The sequence below is a fragment of the Drosophila arizonae genome, chromosome 5 (assembly GCF_054131065.1).
Source record: "Drosophila arizonae isolate 15081-1271.41 chromosome 5, UAZ_ARI_1.0, whole genome shotgun sequence".
NCBI classification, from domain to species: Eukaryota; Metazoa; Arthropoda; class Insecta; order Diptera; family Drosophilidae; genus Drosophila; species Drosophila arizonae.
Window position 1 is genome coordinate 16,107,227 of NC_142925.1, and position 27,443 is coordinate 16,134,669.

General features: G+C 42.5%; 8 protein-coding genes across 19 annotated transcripts in view; 3 read left to right on the forward strand and 5 right to left on the reverse strand.

Moving 5' to 3' along the window:
* The first annotated feature begins 341 nt into the window (after window positions 1-341).
* tapas (tudor domain-containing protein 7 tapas) lies at window positions 342-8,331 on the forward strand. Of its 3 annotated transcripts, XM_018010744.2 has the most exons (9): window positions 342-513; window positions 1,156-1,376; window positions 3,465-4,598; window positions 4,658-6,355; window positions 6,428-6,546; window positions 7,076-7,361; window positions 7,432-7,583; window positions 7,650-7,798; window positions 7,863-8,331. In XM_018010744.2, exons 2-9 carry the CDS (start codon window positions 1,161-1,163, stop codon window positions 8,078-8,080), a joined length of 3,972 nt encoding a protein of 1,323 aa, XP_017866233.1. In that variant the 5' UTR covers window positions 342-513; window positions 1,156-1,160; the 3' UTR covers window positions 8,081-8,331. The 3 variants fall into 3 exon arrangements, with proteins under 3 accessions (XP_017866233.1, XP_017866235.1, XP_017866234.1); XM_018010745.2 differs by lacking the exons at window positions 342-513; window positions 1,156-1,376 and adding an exon at window positions 1,556-1,713; XM_018010746.2 differs by lacking the exons at window positions 7,076-7,361; window positions 7,432-7,583; window positions 7,650-7,798; window positions 7,863-8,331 and adding an exon at window positions 6,684-6,896.
* Window positions 8,118-9,204, reverse strand: MED8 (mediator complex subunit 8). The gene has a single exon (XM_018010764.2). The coding sequence runs from the start codon at window positions 9,088-9,090 to the stop codon at window positions 8,320-8,322; it is 771 nt and encodes a 256-aa protein (XP_017866253.1). The 5' UTR covers window positions 9,091-9,204; the 3' UTR covers window positions 8,118-8,319.
* A 115-nt stretch (window positions 9,205-9,319) lies between these two features.
* Window positions 9,320-12,060, reverse strand: LOC108615918 (uncharacterized). Its single transcript, XM_018010763.2, has 4 exons — window positions 11,963-12,060; window positions 10,551-11,007; window positions 10,221-10,493; window positions 9,320-10,098 (listed from the first exon to the last, which is right to left on the reverse strand). The coding sequence occupies exons 2-4, from the start codon at window positions 10,679-10,681 to the stop codon at window positions 9,408-9,410; spliced, it is 1,095 nt and encodes a 364-aa protein (XP_017866252.1). The 5' UTR covers window positions 10,682-11,007; window positions 11,963-12,060; the 3' UTR covers window positions 9,320-9,407.
* Window positions 12,061-12,315: 255 nt separating this feature from the next.
* Pex6 (peroxisomal biogenesis factor 6) lies at window positions 12,316-15,822 on the reverse strand. 3 transcript variants are annotated; one of them, XM_018010752.2, is made up of 5 exons: window positions 15,622-15,822; window positions 15,403-15,540; window positions 14,819-15,343; window positions 13,980-14,744; window positions 12,316-13,919 (listed from the first exon to the last, which is right to left on the reverse strand). In XM_018010752.2, exons 2-5 carry the CDS (start codon window positions 15,424-15,426, stop codon window positions 12,513-12,515), a joined length of 2,721 nt encoding a protein of 906 aa, XP_017866241.1. In that variant the 5' UTR covers window positions 15,427-15,540; window positions 15,622-15,822; the 3' UTR covers window positions 12,316-12,512. The 3 variants fall into 3 exon arrangements, with proteins under 3 accessions (XP_017866241.1, XP_017866242.1, XP_017866240.1); XM_018010753.2 differs by having other exon boundaries at window positions 15,403-15,552; XM_018010751.2 differs by lacking the exon at window positions 15,403-15,540.
* Window positions 15,823-15,864: 42 nt separating this feature from the next.
* Window positions 15,865-18,324, forward strand: Taf5 (TATA-box binding protein associated factor 5). The gene has a single exon (XM_018010754.2). The coding sequence runs from the start codon at window positions 15,980-15,982 to the stop codon at window positions 18,104-18,106; it is 2,127 nt and encodes a 708-aa protein (XP_017866243.1). The 5' UTR covers window positions 15,865-15,979; the 3' UTR covers window positions 18,107-18,324.
* Window positions 18,325-19,430: 1,106 nt separating this feature from the next.
* Window positions 19,431-20,973, reverse strand: nclb (PWP1 homolog no child left behind). Its single transcript, XM_018010759.2, has one exon. It carries the CDS (start codon window positions 20,878-20,880, stop codon window positions 19,510-19,512), a length of 1,371 nt encoding a protein of 456 aa, XP_017866248.1. The 5' UTR covers window positions 20,881-20,973; the 3' UTR covers window positions 19,431-19,509.
* A 159-nt stretch (window positions 20,974-21,132) lies between these two features.
* LOC108615920 (uncharacterized) lies at window positions 21,133-21,967 on the reverse strand. Its single transcript, XM_018010765.2, has 2 exons — window positions 21,831-21,967; window positions 21,133-21,536 (listed from the first exon to the last, which is right to left on the reverse strand). Exon 2 carries the CDS (start codon window positions 21,515-21,517, stop codon window positions 21,176-21,178), a length of 342 nt encoding a protein of 113 aa, XP_017866254.1. The 5' UTR covers window positions 21,518-21,536; window positions 21,831-21,967; the 3' UTR covers window positions 21,133-21,175.
* A 54-nt stretch (window positions 21,968-22,021) lies between these two features.
* The window catches only part of LOC108615906 (uncharacterized), a 44,122-nt gene continuing 38,700 nt past the window's right edge, over window positions 22,022-27,443 (forward strand). The window contains exons 1-2 of one of the 8 annotated variants that reach the window (XM_018010743.2): window positions 22,022-22,231; window positions 23,368-23,512. The gene's annotated coding sequence lies outside the window, so the exon portion shown is untranslated. The other 7 variants (XM_089471731.1, XM_089471730.1, XM_089471738.1 and 4 more) reach the window with 7 other exon arrangements.

A 27,443-nucleotide genomic window follows, 5' to 3' on the forward strand; every position in this document is an offset into this window, starting at 1 on the left:
TTAAATTTACGTCGGCAAACGATAAACGATTATTTGGTGTCATTTCCAATGGGGTCACCCTGATTTATATCGTATGATGCGATTGTTCATAATCGGCATAACAAGTAAAAGCTTTAAGAGTATTTGCGATAGTAGCGCGCATTTACCTCGGTTGCATTTGTAGAGGTAAATTAATTAAAATAATAGCTGACATAAATTAGCTAAATAGATTAAATATTATTAGATTAATAAATGGTATTAAGTTGTAAATTTTTTCGATATAAATATATATTCACGAGAAATTAACAGCATTGCAGTTAATATAAATCGAAAATTTATAGATATATCGAAAAATACAGTTAGTTTTACAGCTGTTAACAAGAGCACAGGCTTTTGAAGTTTCAATTTGATCCCGTATAGTACTTTCGTGCATTTCGCACATTCTTAAGAAGTGTAATCAATTTATGCTAGTATAAGTATAAGTAATAAATAATAATATATATATATGTATATATTAAATAGTCGAATCATTCTGTAAGTATCTCAATTCCGAATTCCGTTCTTTTATTTTGATATTTCGGCTTTGAAATTCAATGCGTTTTTCTAATGCAACACTTTTGCGACAGTCAAAAAAAAAACATGGCGGGCAGATAAACGAAATTGAAATTGGATATGTATGTTTACGCTTCACAAAGCTTCAGTCTGTCACATAGGTTTCTAGTTATTTCAGCACAACAGATAAATCGAACTCAAATTTTTTCTGTTTAATAATTTAATGTGAATTGTATCAAATTATTGAGAGCAGCAGGCACAATTTTGTCTTTAAAAAAATCCCGGGCTCGTTGCGCCGACGCGACGCGCTGATTTATTTTGCTTTTGCATTGGCATTTGCTTTTGATTTTACTGTTGCTGTTGCTTTTGCTCTATGCTCTTGAAAACTCTCTCCCTCTCTCCATAGCTCAGCTGTTTCTTTATTATCTGTGTCGCGTTCATTGTGCCCAAATAAGTTTTTGCGAATATCGTTTGGCACGCATACTTGTTGTTGTGGGTGGGGTTGGCTGGCATTTCACAGTGCTTTATCATATTTGATTACCTGATTGGCATGTACTCACACATGCACTATTTCTGATTATATGAGTGTATAATAAGATTATTTCTGTTTTAATCTATTTGCAGCAACAATGTCTTCGGAGCACGAAGAAATTTTGAAGGATGTCACCATTGTGGTGCGCTCATTGATAACTTCTATCAAGCCGCCGGTCAGCTTGCAATGCATAGAGCGCGACTATATGAAAGTGGAATATGCGCCAATACCTTATCGCAGCCTTGGCTATCGTAATACCCTCGAATTATTGGAGAAGACAAATGCATTCAATTTTCAAAAAGTCGGAACACAAGTGAGTGAAAGACATGAAGAGGTGGCGACCTCCCACAATGCGCAAATCTCTCAATTGTTCACATGCCTACTGCCTCCCTTTCTCTCCCTCTCCCAATCTCTCTCTCTCTCCCTTGCTGTATGAAATCAGCGCAGCTTTTGAGAGCTGTGGTTGAGCTTTTGGAAGCGCCTGTTTCTATAAGTGCTCATTTGTATCTCAGTAAGTTTCGTTGCTTCAAAGCGAACGGTGCTGTTTGGCTCTCTGCGTGCGTGGAAGAGTGTGTGTGTTCGTGTGCTGTACGGGGCTTGGCTTGCCACAAAGAGGCAACGTGTCAATGTAGCGTCGCTCCAACAAAAGTGTAAACAATGTTACTCTTGTTTATTATTTCTGCCTTTCTATAAGCTTGCTGCTGTGCTGATTAAGCAGTTTTTGTTTTCTAAATGCAGCGCACTCACTCACGCACACACATAAAACGAAACAAAATGCCAACATTTATGCATAAGTTATGTGCAAAACGAAATAAAAAGACAGAAAAAAAAATGACAGCCAATTTAAACTTTTTGGCTGTTCGTTTTTTTTGCTCTCATTCTCTCACAGTTTATGTGTGTGTGCGCTCTATCGTGTGTGTGTGAGTGTTCCGTTTTGCATGCTTGGTGAAAGTAATCAAACGTTGTTCGATTCAACTGTAAGAGGAAGCGAGAAGGCGCACCGCATTGCATTTCAATTTATACTTTTTTTTTGTTTCATTTGCTTCTTGCCCATTCTTGTCTTAATTTATTTATAAATGCAGGCATTTATGCACTCTGTCTGATTGTTGAAATGTCAATCGACACTCGTTCATTCTGTGATCAATGCGGCTGTTGTTGTTGTTGTTGTTGTTTTTGTTATGCTTATCAGGACGCCGCCTTCGTGCATTTGCCTTTGCCTCCAGCTTCTTTTGCCGCAGCACAGCTCCCCACGCTGAGCTGGCCTGATTTGCAGTGGGTGGTTGCTGGGCAGGTTCTGCCGCATGTGGGCTGTTTTTTATAAAATAAGGAGAAAACAACAAGAAAATGTCAATGCAAAATCAAATCAATAATGCAATGTAGACGAAGATAATTGAATGATAGGGCAGATGGCAACTTTGTAACAAAGTTAAATTATAAAATAAACAATATAATGTATAATAATTAATTGAACTTGCTATTTAAATTAAACAATAATTTAATTAAAATAATCATTTATATTTTAAAACAATTTAATCAAAGTGAATATTACCAAAATATGACATAAATTCTTCTGATCGAAAGTAATGACATTTTTTCGTAATTCTCTTAGATACATTCAATTCTCAATAAAAGTTGCAAAATATTTGTATTTTCCAACGGGAAGCTTAGCTTTTCATTTGGTTCATGTTTCGTGATACTATTTTTATGAGCGCAACTGTATATAGTTTTTTTTATAGATTAAAGTATTTTTTCGCTTTAAAGTCAGCAACTGTTTTCCATTTATATGTATGCAAATGCAAATCGAGTGACTAATTTAACTAATTATTTATTTAATGACAGCTTTCACCGCTGATCGCACAATTTCACATTAAGCAATTGCATTTGTATTGTATCCCTTATCACGTCCCATGCTGAATCATCCAAAATAAAAGTGGAAGTGGCTGTTGCTAACGTCATCAACTTGCATAATCTTAATATTGAAGTTAATTACATATCGAAACTATGCTATTTGAACTAGAAAACTGCTCCTTGATAATATATCAATTTTAACATCCACAAAGACCTTAAACTTCCTCTTGTGAAAAACGAGATTTTAAAGATCAGAAATAGATTTATAAATATAAAAAATAAAATTAACAAATATAAAAAATAATATAAATATATAAAGCATATAAAGTCTAGATGGGCACTGGGACTGCTATTAGCACTAGGACTGCTAGATAATACCTAAAATAATCGGAGGCATCTGAAATGATTCCACGTCTTGGACCATTTAAAGGCATAATCGATAGCTAGTAGAGTCTTTCGTGATTCTCAGTATTGTTAATCAATTCACCAATTGCTTATATATAATGCTTATATTATATAGATAGATTACTAATAAAATAAACTCTTCTTTCAGATCTTTGTCACCGCCAAGCCCAACCCCAAATCGGCGCACATTGCTTCTATGGTACGTTTTCAAAAGCCGCCCAAGAATAAGCCCAATTTACGAACATCGCCCGCCCCGTTGCCTGCCCGCCCAAACATACGCGTAACTGTCTCTGGCAATAACAATGTGCGATCAGCTGTGAACAGCAACTACCACCAAAGTAGTCAACAGGGGCAACGCGCTGCCTCACAACAGTATCACCAACAGCAACAATATCACCAGCAGCATCAGCAACAGTTGGCGCAGCAAAAGGCCCAACAATACTCGCCGCGAAAGGATCTGCTAGGCTTGCGTGCGGAACTGGTGCAGAAGCTCGAACAATTGCGTCTGCAACAGGAGCAGCAGCAGCAGCAGGAACGTGACATCCAGCGTCGTCAGGCAGAGTTGCGCGAGGAGCAGAAACAGCAAAAGTTGTTGTTGCAGCAGCAGCAGGCTAAGATCGATATACAGATTCTGCAGCTGCAGGAACGGCACGAGCGTGGACTAGAGGCACAGGCGCGCACCATTGAACAGCTGCAGGCGGATCGCCTGGCGTTGAAGCGTCACTTGGAAATCCTAGAGCAGAAGCATCGTGAAGAGAAGGTAGCTGTGGCAATAGCAACAGCTCAATATCAGATCGCAGTCAACGCTCGGCCCAAAGTGGCAGAGCAAGCAAAGAGTTCGCTTCAGCCCACGCCTCCAGCTTCACCTGTCACAGCTGAGATGAACGGCAACGCAACGACGGCGGCTGCCGCCAGTGCCCGCAAGCCCCATCTGCGTCCCATATTGGGCAATAGCGCGCCATCGCAGCGTCCGGCTCCAATGAGACAGCCAGCGGCAGAGTCTAATCCAGGCCCCGCAGCCGTCGCCGCTCCCAATAAAAGGCCAATGCATCCGCGTGCTCAGTATCCAAATTCGCGTCCCACTGGCGGCCTCTCTGTCAACTATAGATTGAAGCAACAGCAAACGGCAGTTGTTCCACCACGAGCAACAGCAGCAGCAGCAGCAACTTCGCCAACAAATGCTTCGCCAGTTGAGCTGATAACTCCACCAGCTTCGCCAGAGAATGCAGCTGGCAACAATGCTTCGACGCCAGCTGCAGCTGCGCAGCAGCCGCTGTTGCAGGTAAGTTTAATGAGCTCAATTAAATGGAAATGCAATGACTCTGTGATTCCATCACACAGCTTCAACCAATACGTGCCGATATCCACTTCAAGTTCGATCCAGCATACGATGCAATCTCCTCGCTGAAGCAATATTGCGTCGTGTTGGGCTATCCGCCGCCAGCGTACGAGTTTTACAGTGCGAATAAAACCAAAATGCTGCACTGCAAGGTGCGCATCGGCGAGACCATCTACACCAGCTATCCGGAGGCGCACTTCGATGAGCCAACAGCAATGCAGCGCACCGCTGAGGTGGCCGTTGAGCGACTGCAGGCGCTCGAGGCGCGCAAACAACTGTCGATTCTCAGCGATAATGAATTTCTCGATGGCCTGTACCAGGAGCTGATCAAGCATCCGCATGGCATCGTCAGCCACAAGCTGCCCGAATGGTACGAGGCGAATGTGAGGCGCCAGGTGCCCAGCAATTGGTGGTCCCTGATCAATTCGTCGCCCAAAATGCGCATCGAGAGCAGCGTCAACACGCACATTGTATTTGCCAATACTGAAAGCACTTCGCCCGTCGCCTTGCAGCAGCCGAGCAATGTTGGACCGTTGGCCATGCCAGAGCTGCAGCTGCCGTGGGCGGATGGCCAGCTGGATTGGAGTATGTACATCACACACTGTGACAACACGACGCATGTCTGGGCGCGCCTGATCGATCAGAGTGCACAGTTCGAGAAGTTGACCGAGCAGCTGAATGCGCATATGTCACGCCTGCAGAATCGTCAGCCGGTGCCACAACAGCCCGTGGAGCAGCAGATCTATGTGGTGGAGGTCAGCGATAACTGGAATCGTGTGCGTGTCATATCGTTGGATGCGGAGCAGCGGCAGTGCAGCTGCCACTTTGTGGACTTTGGCGACGAGGTGATCTTCAGCTATGACATGCTCTATGTGTGTCCATCGAAATTCCTTTCGCTGCCCGCTCAAGCCGTGTGCCTCAGCATGTATGCCCTAGACAAGTTCGAGGAGCACCCTCATGCACTGCCCGTGCTGGCCAAGGAGCTGGCCGGGCATAGCGTTGTCACTCGCATCATTACCAGCGAGGCACAATTCCTCAAGGCTGGTGGACTGGCTCAGGGTGTGCTGCTGCCCCAGCGGGAGACATCCGCGACAGAAGAGAATGGCAGTGGAGTATCGCTGGTGAGGCGTGCGTGCATTGTGGGCACCTTCTATGATACCTCCACAGCGGAGGATATTCATCTGAATGATTTGGTGGCCAATCAGATTATTCGCAATACGCCCGCACCGATGCTGAAGCTGGAACAGAAGCCGAATCATGTGCTCGTCTCGCACGTGAACGACGTGGGCGACCTGATGGTGCAGCTGCCCAACGAAGATCTCAAGTTTGTGCAGCGCAGCATTGCCCGGATCATGAGCGACAGCAGCGAACAGCATCGCGTGCGCTACTCCGATCTGCTGCACGATCAATTGGTGTGCGTGTGCGACGAGGCTGGCGATGGGCTGAAGCAGTGGTATCGTGGAATGCTCACCGCCAAACCGAAGAGTCCCGAGGAGGAGGTGTTCGATGTGTATTACGTGGACGATGGACGATTGCGCAAAACGCACATCTCCAACATTTATCGCCTGGAAGCGAACAATCTGGCCCTTGCCTCCTATCCGGCTCAGGCCTTGCGCGTGCGTCTGCACGATGTGCCGCCGATAGATAACCAAATGGTGGTCCGACTACGTGGCCTGCTGTCGCCTCAGACGCCAGTGCTGGTAAGCTGGAGAGTCGAGTAATTAATATGAAAACAATATCGTTAATATAAAACTCTTCTGCTTCATCGACAGCTCAAGGTCACGGAGGGCGCCAACGATAAGCTGCCGATGGTAACGATTCATGCTCGCGGTCAGGATAGTCTCTATCTTTGCCTGAACAGTGCAATTCGTGTGGAGTACGAAGTGCAGAGGTAAGTTGAGACGATCATTACTTTTACTCATACAAATCATTCTTACATCTGCACACACACACTCTCACACACACACACACACGCACACGCACAAACTTGTTTTGCTCTTCTGTGGTTTAATGATAGTCTCTAATTAGTGCTTTCAATAAACTGGAACTGACATGAAACTATCGCTACAAAATTATCTCAACATTAACGACTCCTTCAACCAACTCACAGCATCCCGTAAGCTAACCTTCGTTCGTTCGTTCACCAAGTGCTTAGCTTTAAGAACTCATCTAATATTCATCAATGTATATAAAATACAAAAAAAAAAAAAAAAAAAAAAAAAAAAAAAACAAAAGATAAAAGGGTTAAAGTAATAATAACAGCTGTACTGCCAAAAAGCCAAAATAGAGTTTTCATATAATACCTCCTCGCCTTCCCTCTTCCAATTGCACTTTTATCCATCCACCATCCATTTCGATTCCTTGTTGCCTATTGCCCCACTTGTCCACGCTCCTATCCAACTTTGCCCCATGTTTCATAGCACGACTCGACTGGAGCCGTTCGATGACTGCGGCCTGCACTTCAGTCCCAGCGGTCAGCTGATTCGTCGCAGCAGCTTCAGCTCCACGGTGTCCAGCCAGAGCAGCTGCAGCGATCAGCCGACAGTAGCAGCAGCAGCCGTTGGGCTTGCCTCGCCGCCCACCACGCCCAGCAAGGCGAAGAGCAGCCCCCTGCTTCCCGTACTAAAGGAGTACGAGGCCATACCCGCTGTCGGTGCCTACTTCGAGGTGCGCGTAGCGCTCTCTGTGAATCCAGGTCACTTTGCAGTAAGTACTTAACATCATATCATCATCAGCAATCCAGCTAATCCCGTTTCTGTTCTTCTCCCTCTCACAGGTGCAGCCATACAAGTGGTATAATCAGCTGCAGCGCATGATGAAGGATCTGCAGGCGCATTGCAAGAGTCCAGCAGCGCAGACCGTGCTGCCGGCACAGCTAAGCATTGGTCAGCCCTATGCGGCGGCAGATGCCGATGGCGTCTATCATCGGTGAGTTGCTCAAAAATTTGCTTAGCCAAGGTCAAATATGTAATTCCCATTTCTGTTTACTTGCAGCGTAAATATACGAAAGATTTACGATGAAATGATACACGTGCGCTATGTGGACGCAGGCGACGATGGAGTCGTGCGCTGCAATCAGCTGTTGCAGCTAACACCGGAGTTCAGGGAGCTGCCTATGATGGCGCTGCCGGCACAGCTTCATGGTGAGTGAAAACAACAATCCAAACCGTTGTCAACTTTTCATTTAACTCCCATTTTGCTTGTTAGGCATTCAACTGGCTGGCATCGACTGGACGCAGGAGAATTGTTTGCGGTTTCGTAAGCTGACGCTGGGCCAGAAATTTATTGGCATTGTGAGACGCGTGGATAAGCTGAAGGATGAGCGGCGTGCGCTCAGCTTGGAGCTGATTGATACCTCAACGCCGCAGGACATTAAAGTGCACGAAACACTGATAAGCGAGAAACATGCGCTGCCTGCACCATGATACCATACTATAACGATCTTCCTCAATTAACGACTCATTTGTTTTGTTTAGGTTTATTTGTTTAACTGATGTGTGGCCCACAGATGCATATAAACACATACATACATATATATAACTATGAGAGCCAACATTCCGAAATTCTATAGTACCTAAGCATATGTATATCTATTATTATTATTATTATTATGTTACTGAGTTGTATTCAAACGCAAAGCGCAACAATAAATTATGATATTTTGCTACCGAGAGAATGGATGAACTTGATTGGCCGATTTGATGTTCGTCTTGACGGCCGAGGGCGCCTTGCCCAGCTGCTGTTGTACATTGCCCGGACTCATGGATGGGCCGCCCATGGGCGGAGTGGGTCCGCGTATGGACGGTGGCACCATCATGCCGGGACCAGGTCCTGGTCCATAGTTGGCCTTGTACTGCAGACCTTTGCCCATGCCCACGGTTGCCACGAGCAGCTGAGTGTCTGTCATGCTGCTTGTCTGCTGGATACCCGTGCGTGAACTGGACTCAATTTCCCATTCCTCGCGCGCTTTGCTCACCATATCCAAGACGTGGGATACCACCTTATTGTACTGCGTTACTTGTTTCATAGCCGCATCGTTGGTTAGATTGGCTGCCTTCTGCTCGTTCTGCTGCATCTTCTGCTCCGTAATGGGATCGGGCCGTGTGCGCAGGTAATCCGGCACAATATCGTGCGAAAAGACAGGCACACGGCCTTCGGTGATGTTAACCAGCGTTTCGTCGCGATCCATTGAGACGAGCAGCGGCAGCACTGTTCGATTTCGAAGCGGTGGACACTGCTCCTTGGCCAGAATCTTAGTCAGACCAGTCAGATGACTTGATATGATGGCAAAGTTATCCAGAAAAGTTGGCCAATTGATATCCATGTACTCCATTTCCAGTTTTTGTATCATGGATAGCACTGCTAACTTTAAGTCGTTGAGACGCTGCAATATTGCGTCCAACGTCATTTCAAAGTGCTTCTCTTCGCGCTGCATTTTATTTTAATTTTCTTATTTAAATATTACAGGCAACAATTTTATTGCTGCTCAAATTAGCAACTATGAATCGTTTGACAGCTGTTTCAGATTGTATATCGATAAGTTGGTATTTAAATACTGCATGTACGATTATGGATTTATATTTATAACGATAGTCGTGAACCGATTAGCTAAGGCGATTATTTTGCCGGTCAGTTGAAAATGAAATATTTTTCAGCCAAACTGATATTTTGTATATATGTATCATTGTTTATTTCTTTAAGATTTGTGGAGATATCTCTAATCTTTGGCAAAGTGTTGAGTTTGTATTGATATTACAATTTGGAATAGAAGGACTCGTGCACCACCATTCCCGGCTGAATGTCTCTCAACGTTTGGCAACCGGTCAGTGACATAGTGATTTCAAAATCTTTTCGCAGTACACTCAGCAACTGCTCGACGCCGCTTTGTCCATTATAGGCCAGGCCATAGACAGCCGGACGTCCTATGAAGACGGTCTTGGCGCCCAATGCCAATGCCTTGAAGATATCGTTTCCCTGCATAATGCCGCCATCTAACATTACAACCAGATCGTTGCCCACAGCTTTTGCCACCTCGGGCAATGCTTCTATGGAAGCTGGTACGGTGTCAATTTGCCTGGCGCCATGATTGGAGACAATCACACCGGCACATCCGAATTCCCGGGCTAAGACGGCATCCTCTGCGGTCAATACGCCTTTCGCAATGATGGGCAGGTTTGTTAGCTGCTTAAGCCAAGCAATGTCCTTCCAGGTAATGCTGGCATCGAATTGGCTGGCCACATACTCGTTTATGCCAGATCCACCCATAGTTATTACGCCATTCGCCAAATCTCCTTGGAAGTTCGCCAATTTCAAGTGCGACGGCAAACTGAATTTGTTGCGAACATCGCTGCGCCGGTGGCCAAATATTGGCGCATCAACGGTTAGGACAAGTGCCTTGAAATTTGCCTTTTCAGCGCGGCGCACCAATTTCTCGGTAAGTGATCTGCAAAGAAAATTTTAATTAATTTTAAATGGCGCAAGTCATCGATAATCTTTGTCATTGCCCTCTGTTATCGACTAGCATCGATGCCAAAGTTCAGTTATTTGAATTTTTGAACGACCTACCGATCTTTGTAGATATAGAGTTGGAACCATTTGCAAGTATCGGGCGCTCCAGCCGACAAATCCTCCAGCGATGTGGTGGAAAGTGTGCTCAGGATGAATATAGAACCAGCTTTGCCTGCGGCGCGTGCGTTGCCAACTTCACCATCGGGATGCGCCATCTTCTGCATAGCTGTTGGAGCGATGCCCACTGGCCACTTAAGCTGCTGTCCCAGAATCTTGCAACTAATATCGACGTGAGAGACATCTCGCAGAAACCGTGGGCGCAGGCGCAATCTATCATTAAAAATGGCGTTGGAAATTAAATCATAAATTGATGAAAGACTTAAAAACCTTTTGAATGCCTCGCGATTTAGTCCTAGCGTAAACTGCTCTCCGGCTCCACTTCGATAGTAGTCCAAGGCATTTTTCTCCAGCTTAGTGAAAGCTTTCTTCTCAAAATCTTCCACACAAACTAGCTCCATGTTTCAGATTAAAGTTATGCAACAAACGAATAATCAAATCAGATCTTCAATCGCAATACGGAATCCAAATATTAGCTGTTGCTCGACTAATGCGACGTTCCGTTAAATATTTAACGGAATATACAATCAGTAGAGACTAGATCTAACTTCCGATAAAATTGCTCTTCAATTGAATCTAACTTCTAATAAGAATTTCAGCAATGATGACCTCCGTACAGCTGCTCGCGCTAGACTGAATCTGAGTTCCATAACAGACTCGCTGGTGGTATCAACAGCATTTATGACGTCGTGATACGACGACCAACAGCAGCCACTGATAACTGAAACTTAAAGTAAACACTCAATTTAAGTCGCGCACGGATCATTCAGATGCACAGAGATGAAACAGTAAGGTTCACCTTGCCCGACTAAAATATACCCTACCTATCAAGCAGCTGTATATAAGTGGTCAGGTGACATTCTGAGTAATCCCATTTGATGCAAATAATTCTCGAACATAATTTATTGCAGGTTTATGTTATCGTTATTATATTATCATTATAAGTATGCTCGTATTTTGTAAGCTGCTGCCCTCATCCACTCTCAGCGAATGCATGCGAGTTGACCGATCCCCAGGCTCAGCGTGATTCGAGCTACGTTGTTTAAATTCTCACTACAGATTTTACTTTTCTTTGCTCTCGCTTTTATTGCTCTTTAATATGCATGCATGCATGTGTGTGTATGCGACTAAGGCAGCGCTCATGTCCTCATATGTGTAAGTATTACCGTTCCTTGCTCCAAGCTCTAAGTAGTTCTCTCTATGCATTTGCTCCCTCTGCTTACGCTTACTGCGCTTTCGTATGTATGCTTCTGTACATGTAGATGTGCTGCGAAAGTTCTTGTAAATGTATTAGTACTTATTTGACTGTATGCATGACTGTTTCTGCTCGTTGCACACTGTGTTCTCCTCGTTTCGATTCCAAAGTTCCATAGCTTAGACGAGAGCGCTCTCCCGTAACAAAACTTTGTCGCTTAGTTTTATGAATAATTTATTATTATTGCATACATCATTATTTATTATAATTGTAATTATGCTAATAATTACTAACACTAAATATTACAAAGAATTTATGTATTCAAAGTTTTAGCTTCAAAGTATTATAATTCAAGTTATCTTAATGATCATTATTACTATAATAATTATAAACAATTGCCTAAAATTATTAACTTTTAACTACTATAATTTAACTTAATATAACAATTAATATTATTAACCACAATTTAATCTAAATAAACACTTACCACACACACACACGCCAGCAGGAGGAGGAGGAGGAGAGGAGAGCCACTGCGCTGCACTGGACCACCGACCCAGAGGTCAGCCAAACGACTGAAGAAGGCCTGCTCAGAGTTCCCTTTATATGGGGGGCTCCCACTCAACTCGAGCTCACTGCTAGAGTATTCGTGTGAGTAGCACTCGATCGATCGAGTGACTAATAGGAAGGCTTGCTGCTCCGCTTGAGCATTCCAGCTTACTGTTATATATATGCGGGTATGTCTGTAGCCTTAAAGTAATATACCCTATTGGGTATATACACGAAATGAAAGGGCAAATGTTAGGACAGTTCTGCGAGACTAAAGTTCGCTGATAACGCTTGCGGTTCACACTTATTCAAATTTATTGACTTTTTGGTCGTAATTTGTGCAGAGATAATTTGACGAAACGTAAGACTAATACTATATTATATCATAGGACAGTGTCTTTTTTTCAACAAACTTTAATTGCATTAAAAGTTATATACAAAAAAATGTCAACAAAAACTCAATAAATATACAAAAAATAGTTCAACAATTAAACGCTATATGTTTCCTTTAGGTTCCTGAAATATTCTAAATCACTTTGGCTAATTGAAGGCACAAATTTCCTGAAGGACGTTGTAAAGTCCTCCGACTCGACGATAATGTGCTCAGCACTCAACTCCTTGGCCTCTCGGCCGCAGCTCTCATGTTTGCCAATGATGCGTCTGACTGCCGATAGCCAGGCATTGGAGCAAATGGAGTAGAGATCAGCGCCGCTCATTTCACTCTTCAGATTCTCTGCGATCTGGACCAAGTCAACGTCGTCCGCCAGATTAAAGCGTTGGGTTTGCGCACGCAGCACAGCGGCCTTGTCATCGGGCGTCGAGCATGGGCCGACATAAAAGAGTTTATCAAAGCGTCCGGGTCGCAGCAGCGCCGGATCGATTAGATCCGGACGATTTGTGGCAGCGAGTATAAAAATGGGCTTTGTCGCATCGCCACTGGACATGCCGTCCATTTCGGCCAGTAGCTGAGATACGACGCGATCCATGACACCGCCCGAGTCGCCAGCAACGCCACGATTGGGCGCCAACGAATCCAGTTCATCCAAGAACAGGACACATGGGGCAGCGGACCGGGCACGGGTGAAGACCTCACGCACATTCTGTTCGCTCTGGCCCACGTACATGTTGAGCAGCTCGGGACCCTGGACCGAGAGGAAACTCAGATTGCATTCGGTGGCCACCGCCTTGGCGACCAAAGTTTTGCCCGTGCCCGGTGGTCCGTAGAGTAAGATGCCAGAACGTCGCAGGTTCTTGCCCATCAAATGAACGTGTTTCAGCGGCAGTCCAATGCTGCTTTGGATCTCATCCTTCAGCTTAGAGAGACCTCCGATATCGGACCAGTATACCTTGGGCACCTTGGGCGCACCCAAGCTGTCGGCAAAGGAACTCTGCATATCATTCAGATTTTTAGAGAAGTGATCTAAGGTCAGATGCGTTTGTCCATCTGACGATTGGCGTCGCTTAAGTCGCACTGCATTATCATAAAGCAGCTGCAGATCACCCAGCATAAATCCCTGCGACTTGGTCGCAACCTCTTCCAATACATCCTTTACAATTCCCCACTGGGGACAGAGCTTGCTCATGTATTGGGATTGCATGTTGAGTGGGAAGAGCGGCAGCTTGGCCAATGCCTTCTGATTGTAAATTGCATCATTGAAGGACTCGCGCACGTGCATCCATTTCAACAGCTCGAAGCGCTCCGATTGGTTGGGTGCTTCAATGTTGATTATCTCCAGGAACAGGCTCTGGATCATGGGCTTCAGATGACGGTCACTGGTCAAGGCAACAACAACGACGGGATATTTGCGATCGCGTGAAAATAGCTCCTGGATCTGTACATGAAAGGCGGAGAGCAGGCGAAGATCCTCATTGCCTTCGTTGTCAATGCCAAAGATCTAAGAATTGAATATAGAGATTATAAATTTCTAAGTTATTTCAGAAACTGATTCGATTACCTCAAAGTTATGGAAGCAAATGATTAGCGGCTCGCTAACCTGACTCTTGGCAAACACCGCCTTCAGCTTCATCTCGGTGTGCGATGGAACTTGTGACACAATCTCAGCACAATCGGCTCCATATAGATGCATGCCCAGCTCCTGGGCAACGGCAGTGATGAGTTTCGTCTTGCCAGAGCCGCGATCGCCCTGCAGCAAGAAGACCGGAAAGATGTGCTTGGAAGACAAACAAGCAGAGCGTTTGGGCAAAAAGGCATCCACCGAGGAGCGCAGCATCTGGTATGGCCTGCGCAAGCCACTGGGATAATTGTTGGCTATGGCACAGCTGTCGAGAGCCTGGCGTGGCAAAAAGCTGTGCACATGCGGCACCTGCACCAAATTGCTGAAGTTCTTGGCCACAACTGCCTGCACCTCAAATTCACTGCCCTTCGCCTCCAGGTGAACGCAGCGGAAGTAAACCTCACGCAAATAGGCGAATATCAGATAGTAATGGGCAAAGGCAGCTGTGCCCACCAGCTGGGCATTCACCTCGATGCGATAGATGTGACCGCGATGGAGCATGCGCGGAGTATTGAAATAGTTGGACAAGATCAGCTCTGACACCTCAGCGGGCAGTTCATGTGGATTGTTGAGCAGATACACCTGAGCTTTCGTGGCAATCGTGGGTATTGTCTGTTCATCATTGAAGGTGTCCAACTGCACCCAGCAGTTGTTGCGCTTCTTATTGTTGCCGCAGCGCTCCATTAGGTTGCCATAAAAGTTTTCCTAGAAATAATAATAGAAATAATAATAATAATTTCCTAGAAATAATATATATATATAGTCTATTTAATACTTACCTTTACATACAGACAATTGCTCTGGCATTGTGCATTTTCTATCGGCAATATTTGTGCCACGATGGTATATGGCGTCTCCTGTAGGATTTGTTTGACCACTTCGGAGCTATCCCAGCTGCGAACGGAGCCACTTTTCGGATTCGCCTTGCTGCTCCACGCTCCGCGCACAATCAAATTGACAAAATTCACATCAGCCGACTCGGCGTAAGCATCGTAAACATCCTTGCTGGCAAAGATGATGTGTTCCGATTTGATCAGCTCGTTCTTGATCAGCAACTCGTAGAGCTGATTGGGCACGGGGGTGAGCAGAAACTTGCCCCTGTAGTATTTGGCATAGCGCCAGTATACCGCATATATCAAATAGCCAGGGAAGAAGAACCAGGGCCACCTCGGCACCAGCAATTGCACCGTCGCATTGTATGCCTCGACCAGCTCCTGCATGCGTCCTGTGAAACTGTAACGTGTTTCCGGTGTCGTGGCGGCATCATTGTCAATGGATTTGGCTGACTTAAGGCCAACTTTTTTCTGTGAAGGTCAAGTATATTAACTTAAATATAATCAGAGAGATAAACATGTTAACCTACCGCAACAAAATCAACATCGCTCATTGTGCGAAGACATAAAAGACAAAGGTTACTTTTGGGGCAGGCAAAGTCTAAATGCTCGGGATTGGGATCACAGGTACAACAATATATACACGCACAAAGTTATTCTGCAAATAGCTGTTAACCATTCTAAATGAAGTTAATAGTGCCGCAACTTATACAAATATTATTAATAGAAATTACACTCTGATTACGTACCTTCTTCACAATTACTCTTTTCTTCATGTCTTCTTCTAGTTTCTGTAAAAAATACCTTTTTTCTTTACAAGCTTTAAAAATGTATTCAGAATTAATTAAAGCCTTTAAGCCTTTTTTGTTAGAAATATATTTATATTTATTAGCTATAAATATTTCTCGTTCAAGGCATGGTTGAACTGTTAGTGTTGCACAATTGATAAAAATACTAAAACGCACAGATAAAAATACCTTTATTATTATTTATCGATAATCTCAAAAGTACCCCTGCCTGCATTAAATACACAACTACCCAAAAATCGCTATCGTTATTACCAAAACAAACACAAGCAGTAAAATATAGTTTATATTTCGTTTAATAATGAGTTTAGACGTAGCAAACGTAAATGGAGGCAATGGCAATGAGAATCCATCACATTCACAGGACAAACGCGAACTACTCTGTTTGCTTAAACTACTGAAAAAATACCAATTAAAAGGAACAGAGGAGCTGCTCTGCCAGGAGGCAAATGTCAACAGCGCAGATTTGTCAAATATTGACGATGACGATGTTAAGACGGTGCTTAACGCGGCGCTGTCTTTGACGGAGGATAAACTCAATCGTCAGGCAGCGGCGGCGGCAACAGCACTATCCAACGAATCGAAGGCGGCAACCGAAACCAACGCCGCCGAGGCGCTGGCAAAATTCATTGGCGACGATGCATTCGATGCCCAACAGTACGAGCAGGCGTACGAGGAACTGCGAACATTTGTGGAGGAATCTTTGGACATCTATAAGCACGAATTGTCCATGGTGCTCTACCCAATACTAGTGCAGATCTACTTTAAGATTCTAGCCAGTGGTCAGGTGGAAAAGGCGCGCGGATTTATTGAGAAATATAAATCAGATCTCGATGGGTATTATATAGAAGGGCTCTTCAACTTGTTGCTGATATCGAAGCCCGAGGAGCTGCTGGACAACGATCTTGTGAATGCCATGGAGACCGACAAGTTCGTGATACGCATGTCCCGGGATGCCCATTCCCTGTTTAAGCGCCACATTCAGGATCGGAGGCAAGAGGTTGTGGCCGATATTGTATCCAAGTATCTGCATTTCGACACCTACGAGGGCATGGCTCGGAACAAGCTGCAGTGCGTGGCAACGGCGGGCTCCCACACTGGCGATGCGAAGCGCCAGGACAACAAAATCCGCGTCTACTACGGCCTGCTCAAGGAGGTGGACTTTCAGACCCTGACCACGCCCGCACCAGCGCCTGAAGAAGAGGACGACGATCCGGATGCACCAGATCGACCCAAAAAGAAGAAGCCCAAAAAAGATCCGCTGCTGTCGAAGAAATCGAAATCTGATCCCAATGCCCCGGCCATAGATCGTATCCCTCTGCCGGAGCTAAAGGATGCGGACAAATTACTTAAGCTCAAGGCGTTGCGCGAGGCCAGCAAACGTCTGCCGCTCAACAAGGAACAGCTGCCCTCTGCCGTATTCTATACAATACTTAATTCCATGCAGGGCGTCACCTGTGCCGAGATTTCTGATGATTCCACAATGCTCGCCTGTGGCTTCGCGGATTCCATAGTGCGCATTTGGTCATTGACGCCAGCCAAACTGCGTGCTTTAAAAGACGCCGAGGCGCTACGAGAACTGGACAAGGAATCGTCCGATATCAATGCCCGCATGCTGGACGAGCGCAGCGGTGAGATGACGCGCTCCTTCCTTGGCCACACGGGTCCCGTCTATCGTTGCGCATTTGCGCCCGAGATGAATCTGTTACTCTCCTGCTCGGAGGACAGCACCATTCGGCTGTGGTCACTGCTAACCTGGTCCTGTGTGGTCACCTATCGCGGCCATGTCTATCCGGTGTGGGATGTACGCTTTGCGCCGCATGGCTATTATTTTGTATCGTGCTCCTATGACAAGACCGCTCGGCTCTGGGCCACGGACTCGAATCAGGCGCTGCGCGTATTTGTCGGGCATCTGTCAGACGTAGACTGCGTGCAATTTCATCCCAATTCCAATTATGTGGCCACCGGTTCTAGCGATCGTACGGTGCGTCTGTGGGATGTGCTCACTGGCCAATCCGTGCGCCTGATGACCGGACACAAGGGCACCGTCAGCTCCCTCGCCTTCTCCATTTGCGGCCGTTACCTGGCCTCCGGCTCGGTCGATCACAACATCATCATCTGGGATCTGTCGAATGGGTCGCTGGTCACAACGCTGCTGAGGCACACGAGCACCGTGACCACGATTACCTTCAGCCGGGACGGCACCTTGTTGGCTGCCGGCGGACTGGATAACAACCTGACGCTATGGGACTTCCACAAGCTGACCGATGATTATCTGAGCAATCAGATAACCGTGTCACACCACCAGGACGAGAACGATGAGGATGTCTATCTGTTGCGCACGTTTCCCAGCAAGAATTCGCCGTTCCTGACGCTACACTTCACGCGTCGCAATCTTCTGATGTGCGTTGGTCTCTTCAAGAGTTAGTTTCCCCAGTATATCGGAGATTCTCTAATATATATTTTTACTTCCACTTTTAAGCCAGGCAGTCACAATTTATTGCTGCACAATTGGAAATTTGTAATTGATTCGATTTGTTTTTGTAAGCTAAATTTAGGATTTAAAATAGTTGATTCGTAACCTTGTAATTAAGTTTAAATGTGTGACTACTTTATAAATATATTATGCTCCTTCTTTTTTCTAAATTTTACGTGGAGTCTTGTGGGATGCTCTCTTTATATGCTTTATGGAATGTTTTAGTTGTAGCAGATCTCATATTTATGTATATAGCCTTGATTGTCTATAGCCTTGACAGTCTATGCGACTGTCTCTCTATCCTACATAATGTGTGTCCTCCTTTGATATAGAAAGAAAAGTTGAGTAGGTCAGCAGCAGCGAGCCTTCCTATTGGTCACTCAACGATCGAGTAATACCTACTCAGACGAATGTTTGAGAACAGAGCTCGGGTTGAGTGGGAGCCCCCCATATAAAGGGAAGTCTGAGCAGGCCTTCTTCAGTCGTTTGGCTGACCTCTGGGTCGGTGGTCCAGGGCAGCGCAGTGGCTCTCCTCCTCCTCCTGCTGGCGTGTGTGTGTGTGGTAAGTGTTTATTTAGATTAAATTATAGTTAATAATATTATTTGTTATATTAAGTTAAATTGTTTAAGTTAATAATTTAAGAAATTGCTTATAATAATATTAATAATAATGTTTTTTAATATAAGTACATTTTTAAGCGGAGAGCGTTCTCTACGAAGCTGTGGAACTTTGGAATGGAAACGTGGAACGAACGTGGAGCATTCAGGGAGAAGCAACATTTACACATACAGTCGGTAGGCAACGAGCAGTGACATTTACGCATACATACATGCGTGCATAAGAAGAGAGAGTAAAGAAAGTATGCGGAAGACAATTATGCAGAGCAAGAACACATACACATACTTCGAGCTTCGAGCAATCGTCAGCAACGAAAAACAAAACTTTTGCATACAGGCTGCCTTGGCAGTACACACACATACATACTTGCATGCATGCGTAGGAGAGAGCATTAAGTGTAAGCATTAGGAAGTAATGCATAGTGAGAAATGCTGAAAATAACGGACCTTATGCTCATGCTCACACTCACACTTACACTGCGCCTTGGGATTGGTCAACTTGCATAGCTTCTCTGAAAGAACCAGAGGGAGATAGTAAAGATTACAGGCATACCACGAAATGAGTGAGAGCTGCTTTAGAGGTGCTATATATCTATGTATGTGTTCGTTTTAATTTATATAGTTAATTTGTAACCTGTAATAAGTTTAGAAATATACATTTGTATTTTAAATGAATATGTTTTATTAACATACAAATTTATTATCGTTGGACTTGTCATACAGAATTTAATGGGATTTTATTCAGCATCGGGAATACCAAAAGTGCGACGCACTGCCTCGAAGTTCTTGATATTGAATACGGCACAACGTGGTGGCTTCTCACCGCCAAAGGCGAGCGTATAGGGATCCTCTGGACACTGTCGCATGCACTGCAGGCGGCCCATGTTGAAGTCGTGCTCGTAGACATGTTTTGGTTCGGTGCTATTGAAATTCCATATTTTCAGCGTGCCTTCGGTCGAGGTGGAGGTCAACAGATTAGGCATTTCCTTATTGAAGCAGACACCAGAGATTTCTTCGTTGTGCGCCTTCACGGACCACAGCAGCTTCTTGGGCTGACGCTTGTCGGCGTAGTGTAAGCTGCCGTCATTGGTGCCAATGATGAAGTAGTTTGTCTCCGTTGGATGCCAAAGGACTTTCTCCACCTCGCCGCTGATCTGCCACTTGACAAACGCCGAGTCCACATTGTCTGCATCGCGACAGTCGAAGAGACGCACCAAGCCATCAGAGCAGCCGGTGAGTATGCTCTGCGCCTCCTCCGGATGGAATTCTATGCTCTGTACCTTCTCCTCGAAGGCGGTAATTGTCGTATGTGGTTGCCCCTCGTCCATGTCCCACAGTATGAGGGTTCGATCCACTGAACCACTCGCTAGAATGTGCTCGAATTGGGGATTCCACGATAGGTCGAGGACAGCATCTGTATGACCGTACTGTTCCTTCTGTTTTTTGCGGTTGCCCTTGGAGCCAAGCTTAAATGTTGGTTCTATGGAATCCTGTATATCCAGATCCCAGATCGTGATAACCGGATCCATGCAACCAATGGCGCACATATTGCCCGGCTTATCGCTGCCCGCATCGTGATTCATCCACTCGATGCAAAGGGGAAAACTGGGCAGCAGGAAGTCGTGATGTGTGTAGAGCGCCTGCTCCTCCTGGTTAAACACCCAGACTTCCATGCTGGCGGCGTCGTCCTGCACATGGCCGACAAGCACCAAATTATCTGTTGGCTTAATCACCTCATCCTCAGCCTCTGAATCCTCGTCCTCATCCGGCACCTGTTCATCGGCAACGTTGGCAATATTTGTTACAGTTGAATTTTCTTCATTTTCATAATTATCGAAATCGAACTCGTCATCTTGGGAATGGCCATTGTTGGCAGCGACATCTTCACGATCTACATCCATATCCTCCTCATCCTCATCATCATCGTCGTCATTGTCATCATCGCCTTCATGCAGCTGATCTCGCGTTTCGCCAATAATGCGCGCTAGCTCCGATTGTGTTAAGACAATTTTTTCGGGCCTCTCTTTGGTGACGCCGCGTGGCACAAAACACAGAGCAGGCACAAAGTCTATGCTTGGCTCCGCTGGACCATCGCCGGGCTCCGTCATTATTATATTACTATAAACAACGAAATTAAGAGTGTTAACACGTGCACGAGTCAAGTACAAATATTACGCTAATTTATGCCACAGCTTCGCAAAGCTGGTCACGCTGCAAGAAAAAATAGAGTGGTCAAGTTGCATTTTATGCTAACCAATTAATCGTAAGTAATCGATTATTTTTTAAGGTGCAACATTTTTAAAAATTGCTATTAGCATGCCAAATTTACATTTATTTACTAAAATGAAAACTAAAATTCATTGGTGTAATCAAAATTCACATTTATTTATTTAGAAGTCATATCTATGTGCCACGATAAGTGGTATAGCCAAATGGACTAATTAGGAGCGGAATATGATAACTTTGAGCTTCACAACAATCCACAACAACATCTATTGCTGGATAAAAGGTTTTTATATTTTGCTCAGCAAAATATGAGCCCACTTGAAATGTTAATTTATAGATGCCATTGATAAAATCAGCTTCTGCCAACAACTGACAGCGTCCATCTGCATTCGTTTGTGCCGGTTTAATTGCAATCCATTCCTGAAATTCGTTTAGGCGATAAACGGTTACTTTGACGTTGGAAGCTGCCTTTCCAGTTGATGTGTTTAGCACATGCGTTGAAAGCTTACGTGCGTTCATTGCAAATGTCCAAAGATAACTGAGAAAAATGTAGCTAATCTTTAAAAGGGTTCGCATGAAATATAAATGTAATCATTTTAGATGATATATTGCTGATAAACAAATAGATAAGGTAGAAGTAGTAGGATAAAATGGGTTATTGAGTAAAAGAAAAATTTCGTTAGCACAACAAAACAATTTTTTTTTTTGCTGATCTCGACTTTTATATTTAATTTTAAAGATTCCATACATGTTTGCTTCAATTATATCACAAGTTATATTTCATGTTAATAATTCCATTAAAAACATCAATAAATTAAACTATTAGAACTACCTGTTTTTAGCATCAACGGATAAAAGCTAGCAGAAATATGTTAACTAACAGCCGATTGTAACAAACAAACTATCGTATATCGATAGCATTATGATTTCAGAGAAAAATAACAGTGCACTGCTCTGTCCGATTACGAACTACTGCTGCTGCAGCGCTAACAGTTTGATTTTGTTATTGTAAAAATTGTTTTCGAAGCGGTCGGGTCGGCTGTGTTGCGTCGGAGCGTAAGCGTATCGCGACTTTGCAAGAAGTTATAGATATCCAAGTATCAACAAGGCCGAAGTTGAAGCTTTTCTTTGTAAATTGAATTGCAGCAATAAAGCATATATCTGTCAATGTAAAATATAATATATTGCAATAAATCGTTGTGAAAATTCTTAGCGGCTGCCGTCATATTACCGGTAAAAAAAAAAGAAATATATATAATCGTGAAATATATGCATAGTATATTAAATAATAGTACACAAAAATAATTGGCTACCAAAACGAAACGTCAACCGGTCAACGTCAATTGTCTATGTTGTGATTCGATTTGCCCACGTTCATAGTGCAACGCAGAAGCAACAGTTGTTCGTCTTAATACAGTGTGAAAATCAACAACAACAACAACAACAGCAACAACAAAGTTCTAATAATCAAATGCTAATGCAAATGATATTCGCACTTTGAAGAAAATAGTAACAGAATAGAGTTCGATCTTTGACTATTCGAAAGTACAAAACTCGATTGTTTGTACATACACATGCATGCATAGTATATATATGTGTGTGTATGTTTGTACACACACACACATGCACGCATACATATACATGTGGTACACAAACTGAAGCCTGAACTGAACCTGAGCAGAAGCATCGAAGTAACCAACTTCAATCCCAACAAATCTTAAACCAGTTTTAAGATACATATTCTTGTTGTTTGTCTGCGTGTGCATGTTGTTGTTTTTATTATGTTTTATTTTTCTTTTCCTATTTCGCATTGTACATACCCTTGCGGAGGTCAATTTACTTTAATGTTAAATGCGTCATGGAAGGAGTCATTAGAAGTATTATTAAAAGCTTAGCATAAAGCTCGCATCGCCAGATTATATACATATTATATAACTTTGGCATACACACACAGACAAAGATTCATATACATATGCATGTTTGCCTGCAAGGGTATCTAGGCTTCGATACGTTCAAATAAACCGTTCTTTCTTCTTTTCGTTTTGTGTTTGAAGTTTTTTGCTGCCTCTGCAAGTTGAAATATGAATGTGTGTGTGTGTGCTCTCTCGCTCAAAGCTATGCCTGTATGTATGTGTATGTGCAAGCATAAGTCGGATACCCTTTGGCTGTTTCGCTTTACCTCGGCTTAAACTAATCGCGTGATGATTTTGTTGTTGTTATTGCTCTTGCTATTGTTGTTGTTGCTGCTGTTCTCGTTGTTGCTGTTGTAATTCAATGTATACCTGCAACAAGTACGGCACGTCTTGGCAGCTTTGTCTCCTGCCTCCTACGCGATACGCCAGATTAAGGCAATACAATAACAAGTTCAGTTTCCAACCAGATCCCACTACAACTACAGCGACAACTACTTACATCGACAGCCACAGCAGGAAAACAAGCTCTCACTACTTAGATTCCAATTGGAACAATTTTCTAATTGAAACCATTTAAACTGGAATAATAATTATATGTGAGGTAAGCGAAATGCAATTTAAGGTATATAAATTTTTAATTGTAAATATTATATAGAATTTATTTTTAAATTATAATATGAATTAGTTTTGTGACTTAAAGTGTTATTATAAATATAAATTTAGAAAATTTGAATTTAACTGCTTGCAAAAGGACCCTAAATATAGACTTCAATATCGTAAGGATCTGAAAATCACATTCTAGTTTCGTGTTATACTAGTTTAATTCATTTTTATTAATTCTTATTACTCTCTGTCTGTTTATAAAAGTCAGCTATACTATTAAAAAAAAAAAAAAAAAAACTAATTTACATAAGTAAATTTAATTTTACATCCATTTAGGCGATTTATGGCTGCTACTTTTCTTTTCATTTCAAATTTAAGACTTTAACAAATTAAAGAAATACCGTTATATTCGTATTTGTAATGTGGATACAGATCTTTGACTCAACATCGCCAAGGTCTATAATATATGTACATATATAATTGATTCAGAGCTGCCCACTGTAACCGCAATTAATTATAAAACTCTCTGAAACAAAAATGTTTCGTGAAATGTGAAAATTGCTTGGAGAGAGTGTGTTTTCCTATATATTATATACATATACCTAAATGTTATAAGTTTGTAACTGTGTTTGTTTCGTAATGACATTGTCGTAACAAAATTTTCGTAGTTTTTTTGCACAATTTTTTGTGTTTCTATTTTTTGTTGTTGCTCATCAGTGATAAAAATGCAATCAGAAAGTGCTAACGGTCGATCATGAGATATGCTTAATTGATTGATATGAAACGATCAACAAAGCAAAGCCAAAAAACAACAACAATATTTTGTGTTTTTTAGCCCTGCAGCGACAAAATTCGGCGATACATTAACTGTACATTAATTTTGTTGGAAACTTCATTCATTTGCATATCGAGAGGGAGAGAGAGAGAGAGAGGGAGAGAGACAGATATTATTATTGCCAACACTCGTAGTCGATCATTAAAGGTTGTTTGGCAAATTAGAAACTAGCCGCCACTTATTGACAGGGATGGCAAAAGCAGAAGAAGAAGAAGAAGATGACGACGACAACTACGACGAAAAGAAATAAAAATGTAGCTGAATTCCACGCTGCACTGTGGCAGCCAGAAACAGAAACCGAAACAGGAAATGAGCCTCCAGACAGTTTGAGTGGAGTTTTTCTTTTAAGTACCTTTCGTTCGCTTGGTCAATGCAGCGAGCCTCTTCTTGTCATTTATTATATATGCGTTTTTTATTTATTTTGCTTATACTCTACCTTTTTTATCAGTCTTGGGTTTCTCTTTTGCTTTGAAGCCATTGGAAATGGAAGTTTTAGATGTATAATGGTTGAGTAAAAGTATTTGTTACTACCAATTAGAGGCTTATCTGAAGCTATATACAATATATGCTATTACTATTTTATATTTACTTTTACTAAATAATGAATATTGGAATTACCTGATAAAATCAAGATTACATCTATCGCTCCTTTCATATATACGAATACATGAATATTTGAAATAGAATAAAATTGATCTATTCAAAGTTTAGTTTGAGCTAGGCCTGAAAATTGCTAATATAAATTAAAATCATCTTAATGAATATATATTTATGTATATAAATTTAAATTAAAATTTTTCTTTTAGCATATACCAATTAGACTCTTTAAATTTTTAACCTAAAATATAAATTCAATCGAAGTTGAGTTGCAAATATATCCATTCAAGAACTATTCACTTTAAACAGCTGCTGGTTTTAGGGTATTTCTTAGTCATGCAATCCGTGTTCCTTTTTCTAAAGTACATTTCCCCCTATAGATCCAAGTCAATATCAGCAACCGTAAGAGTAATTGTTGTTTTTATACAAATTTCTTTCTCTGTGATTGCTAATGCAATTAGAGTATATACTTAGCTATAGCTACTTAATTATAGTCTTTTTGTTAGACCCAAACGCCTTTAGGCTAAAACAGCAATGTATACAGATATTAGACTAGAAATCAAAGCTAATGAGCACACTAAAATTGAATTATTAAAAAAATATATTCTTCTGAGGCTCATGAAAATGTCTATGAGCGAGTGAGACAGAAAGAGAGAGAAACAGTCTGCTATTGTTTTATATATTATGGAATAGAATATTGTATAAGTATTAGCTCATCAATTTGTGTGGTTATTCATATATCTCTTCTGTATTATCTGACATGTATATATATATACTATATGTCGCATATTCTATTTATTAACTTATCAATAACAAGACCAAATTGATTATATAGATCGTGTAATGCTTAAAAATAGACAATGATACACAGCAGTTGGCATTTACGAACTATTCTGAAATAGTATATAATTTTGGTATAGATTTATTATTATTTTCTATATGTTATATTATATATATTTTGTAAATTCCATTCCTTTTGCGAAGCTTCTGCTTCATTAATGATTGCTTTTATTTTGTATAATAATGTATAATAATAAGAAATTATTATTGAAACTCTTGAAGCTCTCCAGTCTGAACTTTCAGATCATAGCCCTCAGCTCTCAGTTCTTAAGTCCCCACTCTTAGCCCTCATCTCTCTCTCTCTCTCTCTCTCTCTCTCTCTCTCTCTCTCTCTCTCTCTCTCTCTCTCTCTCTCTCTCTCGTTGTCTGTTTACACAGATGTCCCGCATTCCAGCAAGCTTGCACTGATCGGACACATAATGAATGTGCAGGTACAGCTGGCCTAGGGCCGGCTCTGCTTTGATACAGCTGAATGGCTTGCACATCCTGCATGGGCCAACAAAAAGAGAATAAACACTTGATGACTTCGTAATGTCTCATATTACAGGATATTACATTGAAATTTCCCAGGCTGTGCCTCAACCACATCATCATCAGCAGACACGCCTGGGTTTTTGTGTGTACATACATACATATAGACATGTTAAACACTTACAAAATTGTAAGATAAACAATAGTTATTATTAAGTATTCCACAATTGTATATATACCATAAAAACTTGTGTAAACTGTGAGTGTTTCTGCACACACTCACACTCACATTCACACTCATATTCACATAGAATATGCCAAGTTTGGTGTAGATATTTTTAAAAAATTCTTCAACTGTTGCCTTTGGCAAATTACTTACAAACCTAAATACATATAAGTGTATATAAATATATACACCTCTCTCTCTTTCGCTCCCACTCTCGCTCTCTCTCTCTCTCTCTTGCTCTCGCTCTCTCTCTCTCTCTCTCGCTCTCTAGGTATGCTCGTTTGTGAGTCTTATTTTGGCTGATGTTGCCGCAGTTAGCGTGACTGAGGCATTCGCCATGCTGAAGTGAGTTTTCAAATTTGATACAAATTTCAGTTTTTGCCGCTTTTCAGCTTTGCAGCTTTTAGTTTTCTTTCTGCCAAATTACTTCGTTGGCAGCCAGTCAACCAAGTCCAAGCAAAGCATCAGACTCTCATGAAAAACTGGCGCAAAATTCAAACACTGCAAATAATTCGAAAGGCATTCAAGATGCCTAAATGCTCGTTGAAGCTGCTGCTGCTGCTGCTGTTAGCTCTTGTTGCTGTTGTTATTGTTGCTGTTGTTGCTGCTGCTGCAGCTTCAGGGTGGTAATGGAGCGATTTCTGCTGCTGCTGCTTCAAGTGTTAGCCTCCATCGGCCAGACTCAGTCGCGCACTAAATACCAATTGTAACGCCAAACGTTAATCACATTAAAAAAGAGAGAAATAATGAAAATATTCGATGTAGCTACATATTTCATACTTGTTAGAGGCTCATCTATTAATTTAGAGTAAGAGAAGAGTTGGGTAGAGTTGAGATAATTTCTTAGGAAAGAGTATGGAATAGAAAGAGCTTAATGCTCAAGTATTCTAGTTTACTGAGAATGATAATATTTTATATAAATTTATAGAGAATATAGGATGTCTTTTTCTCTGTCATTTA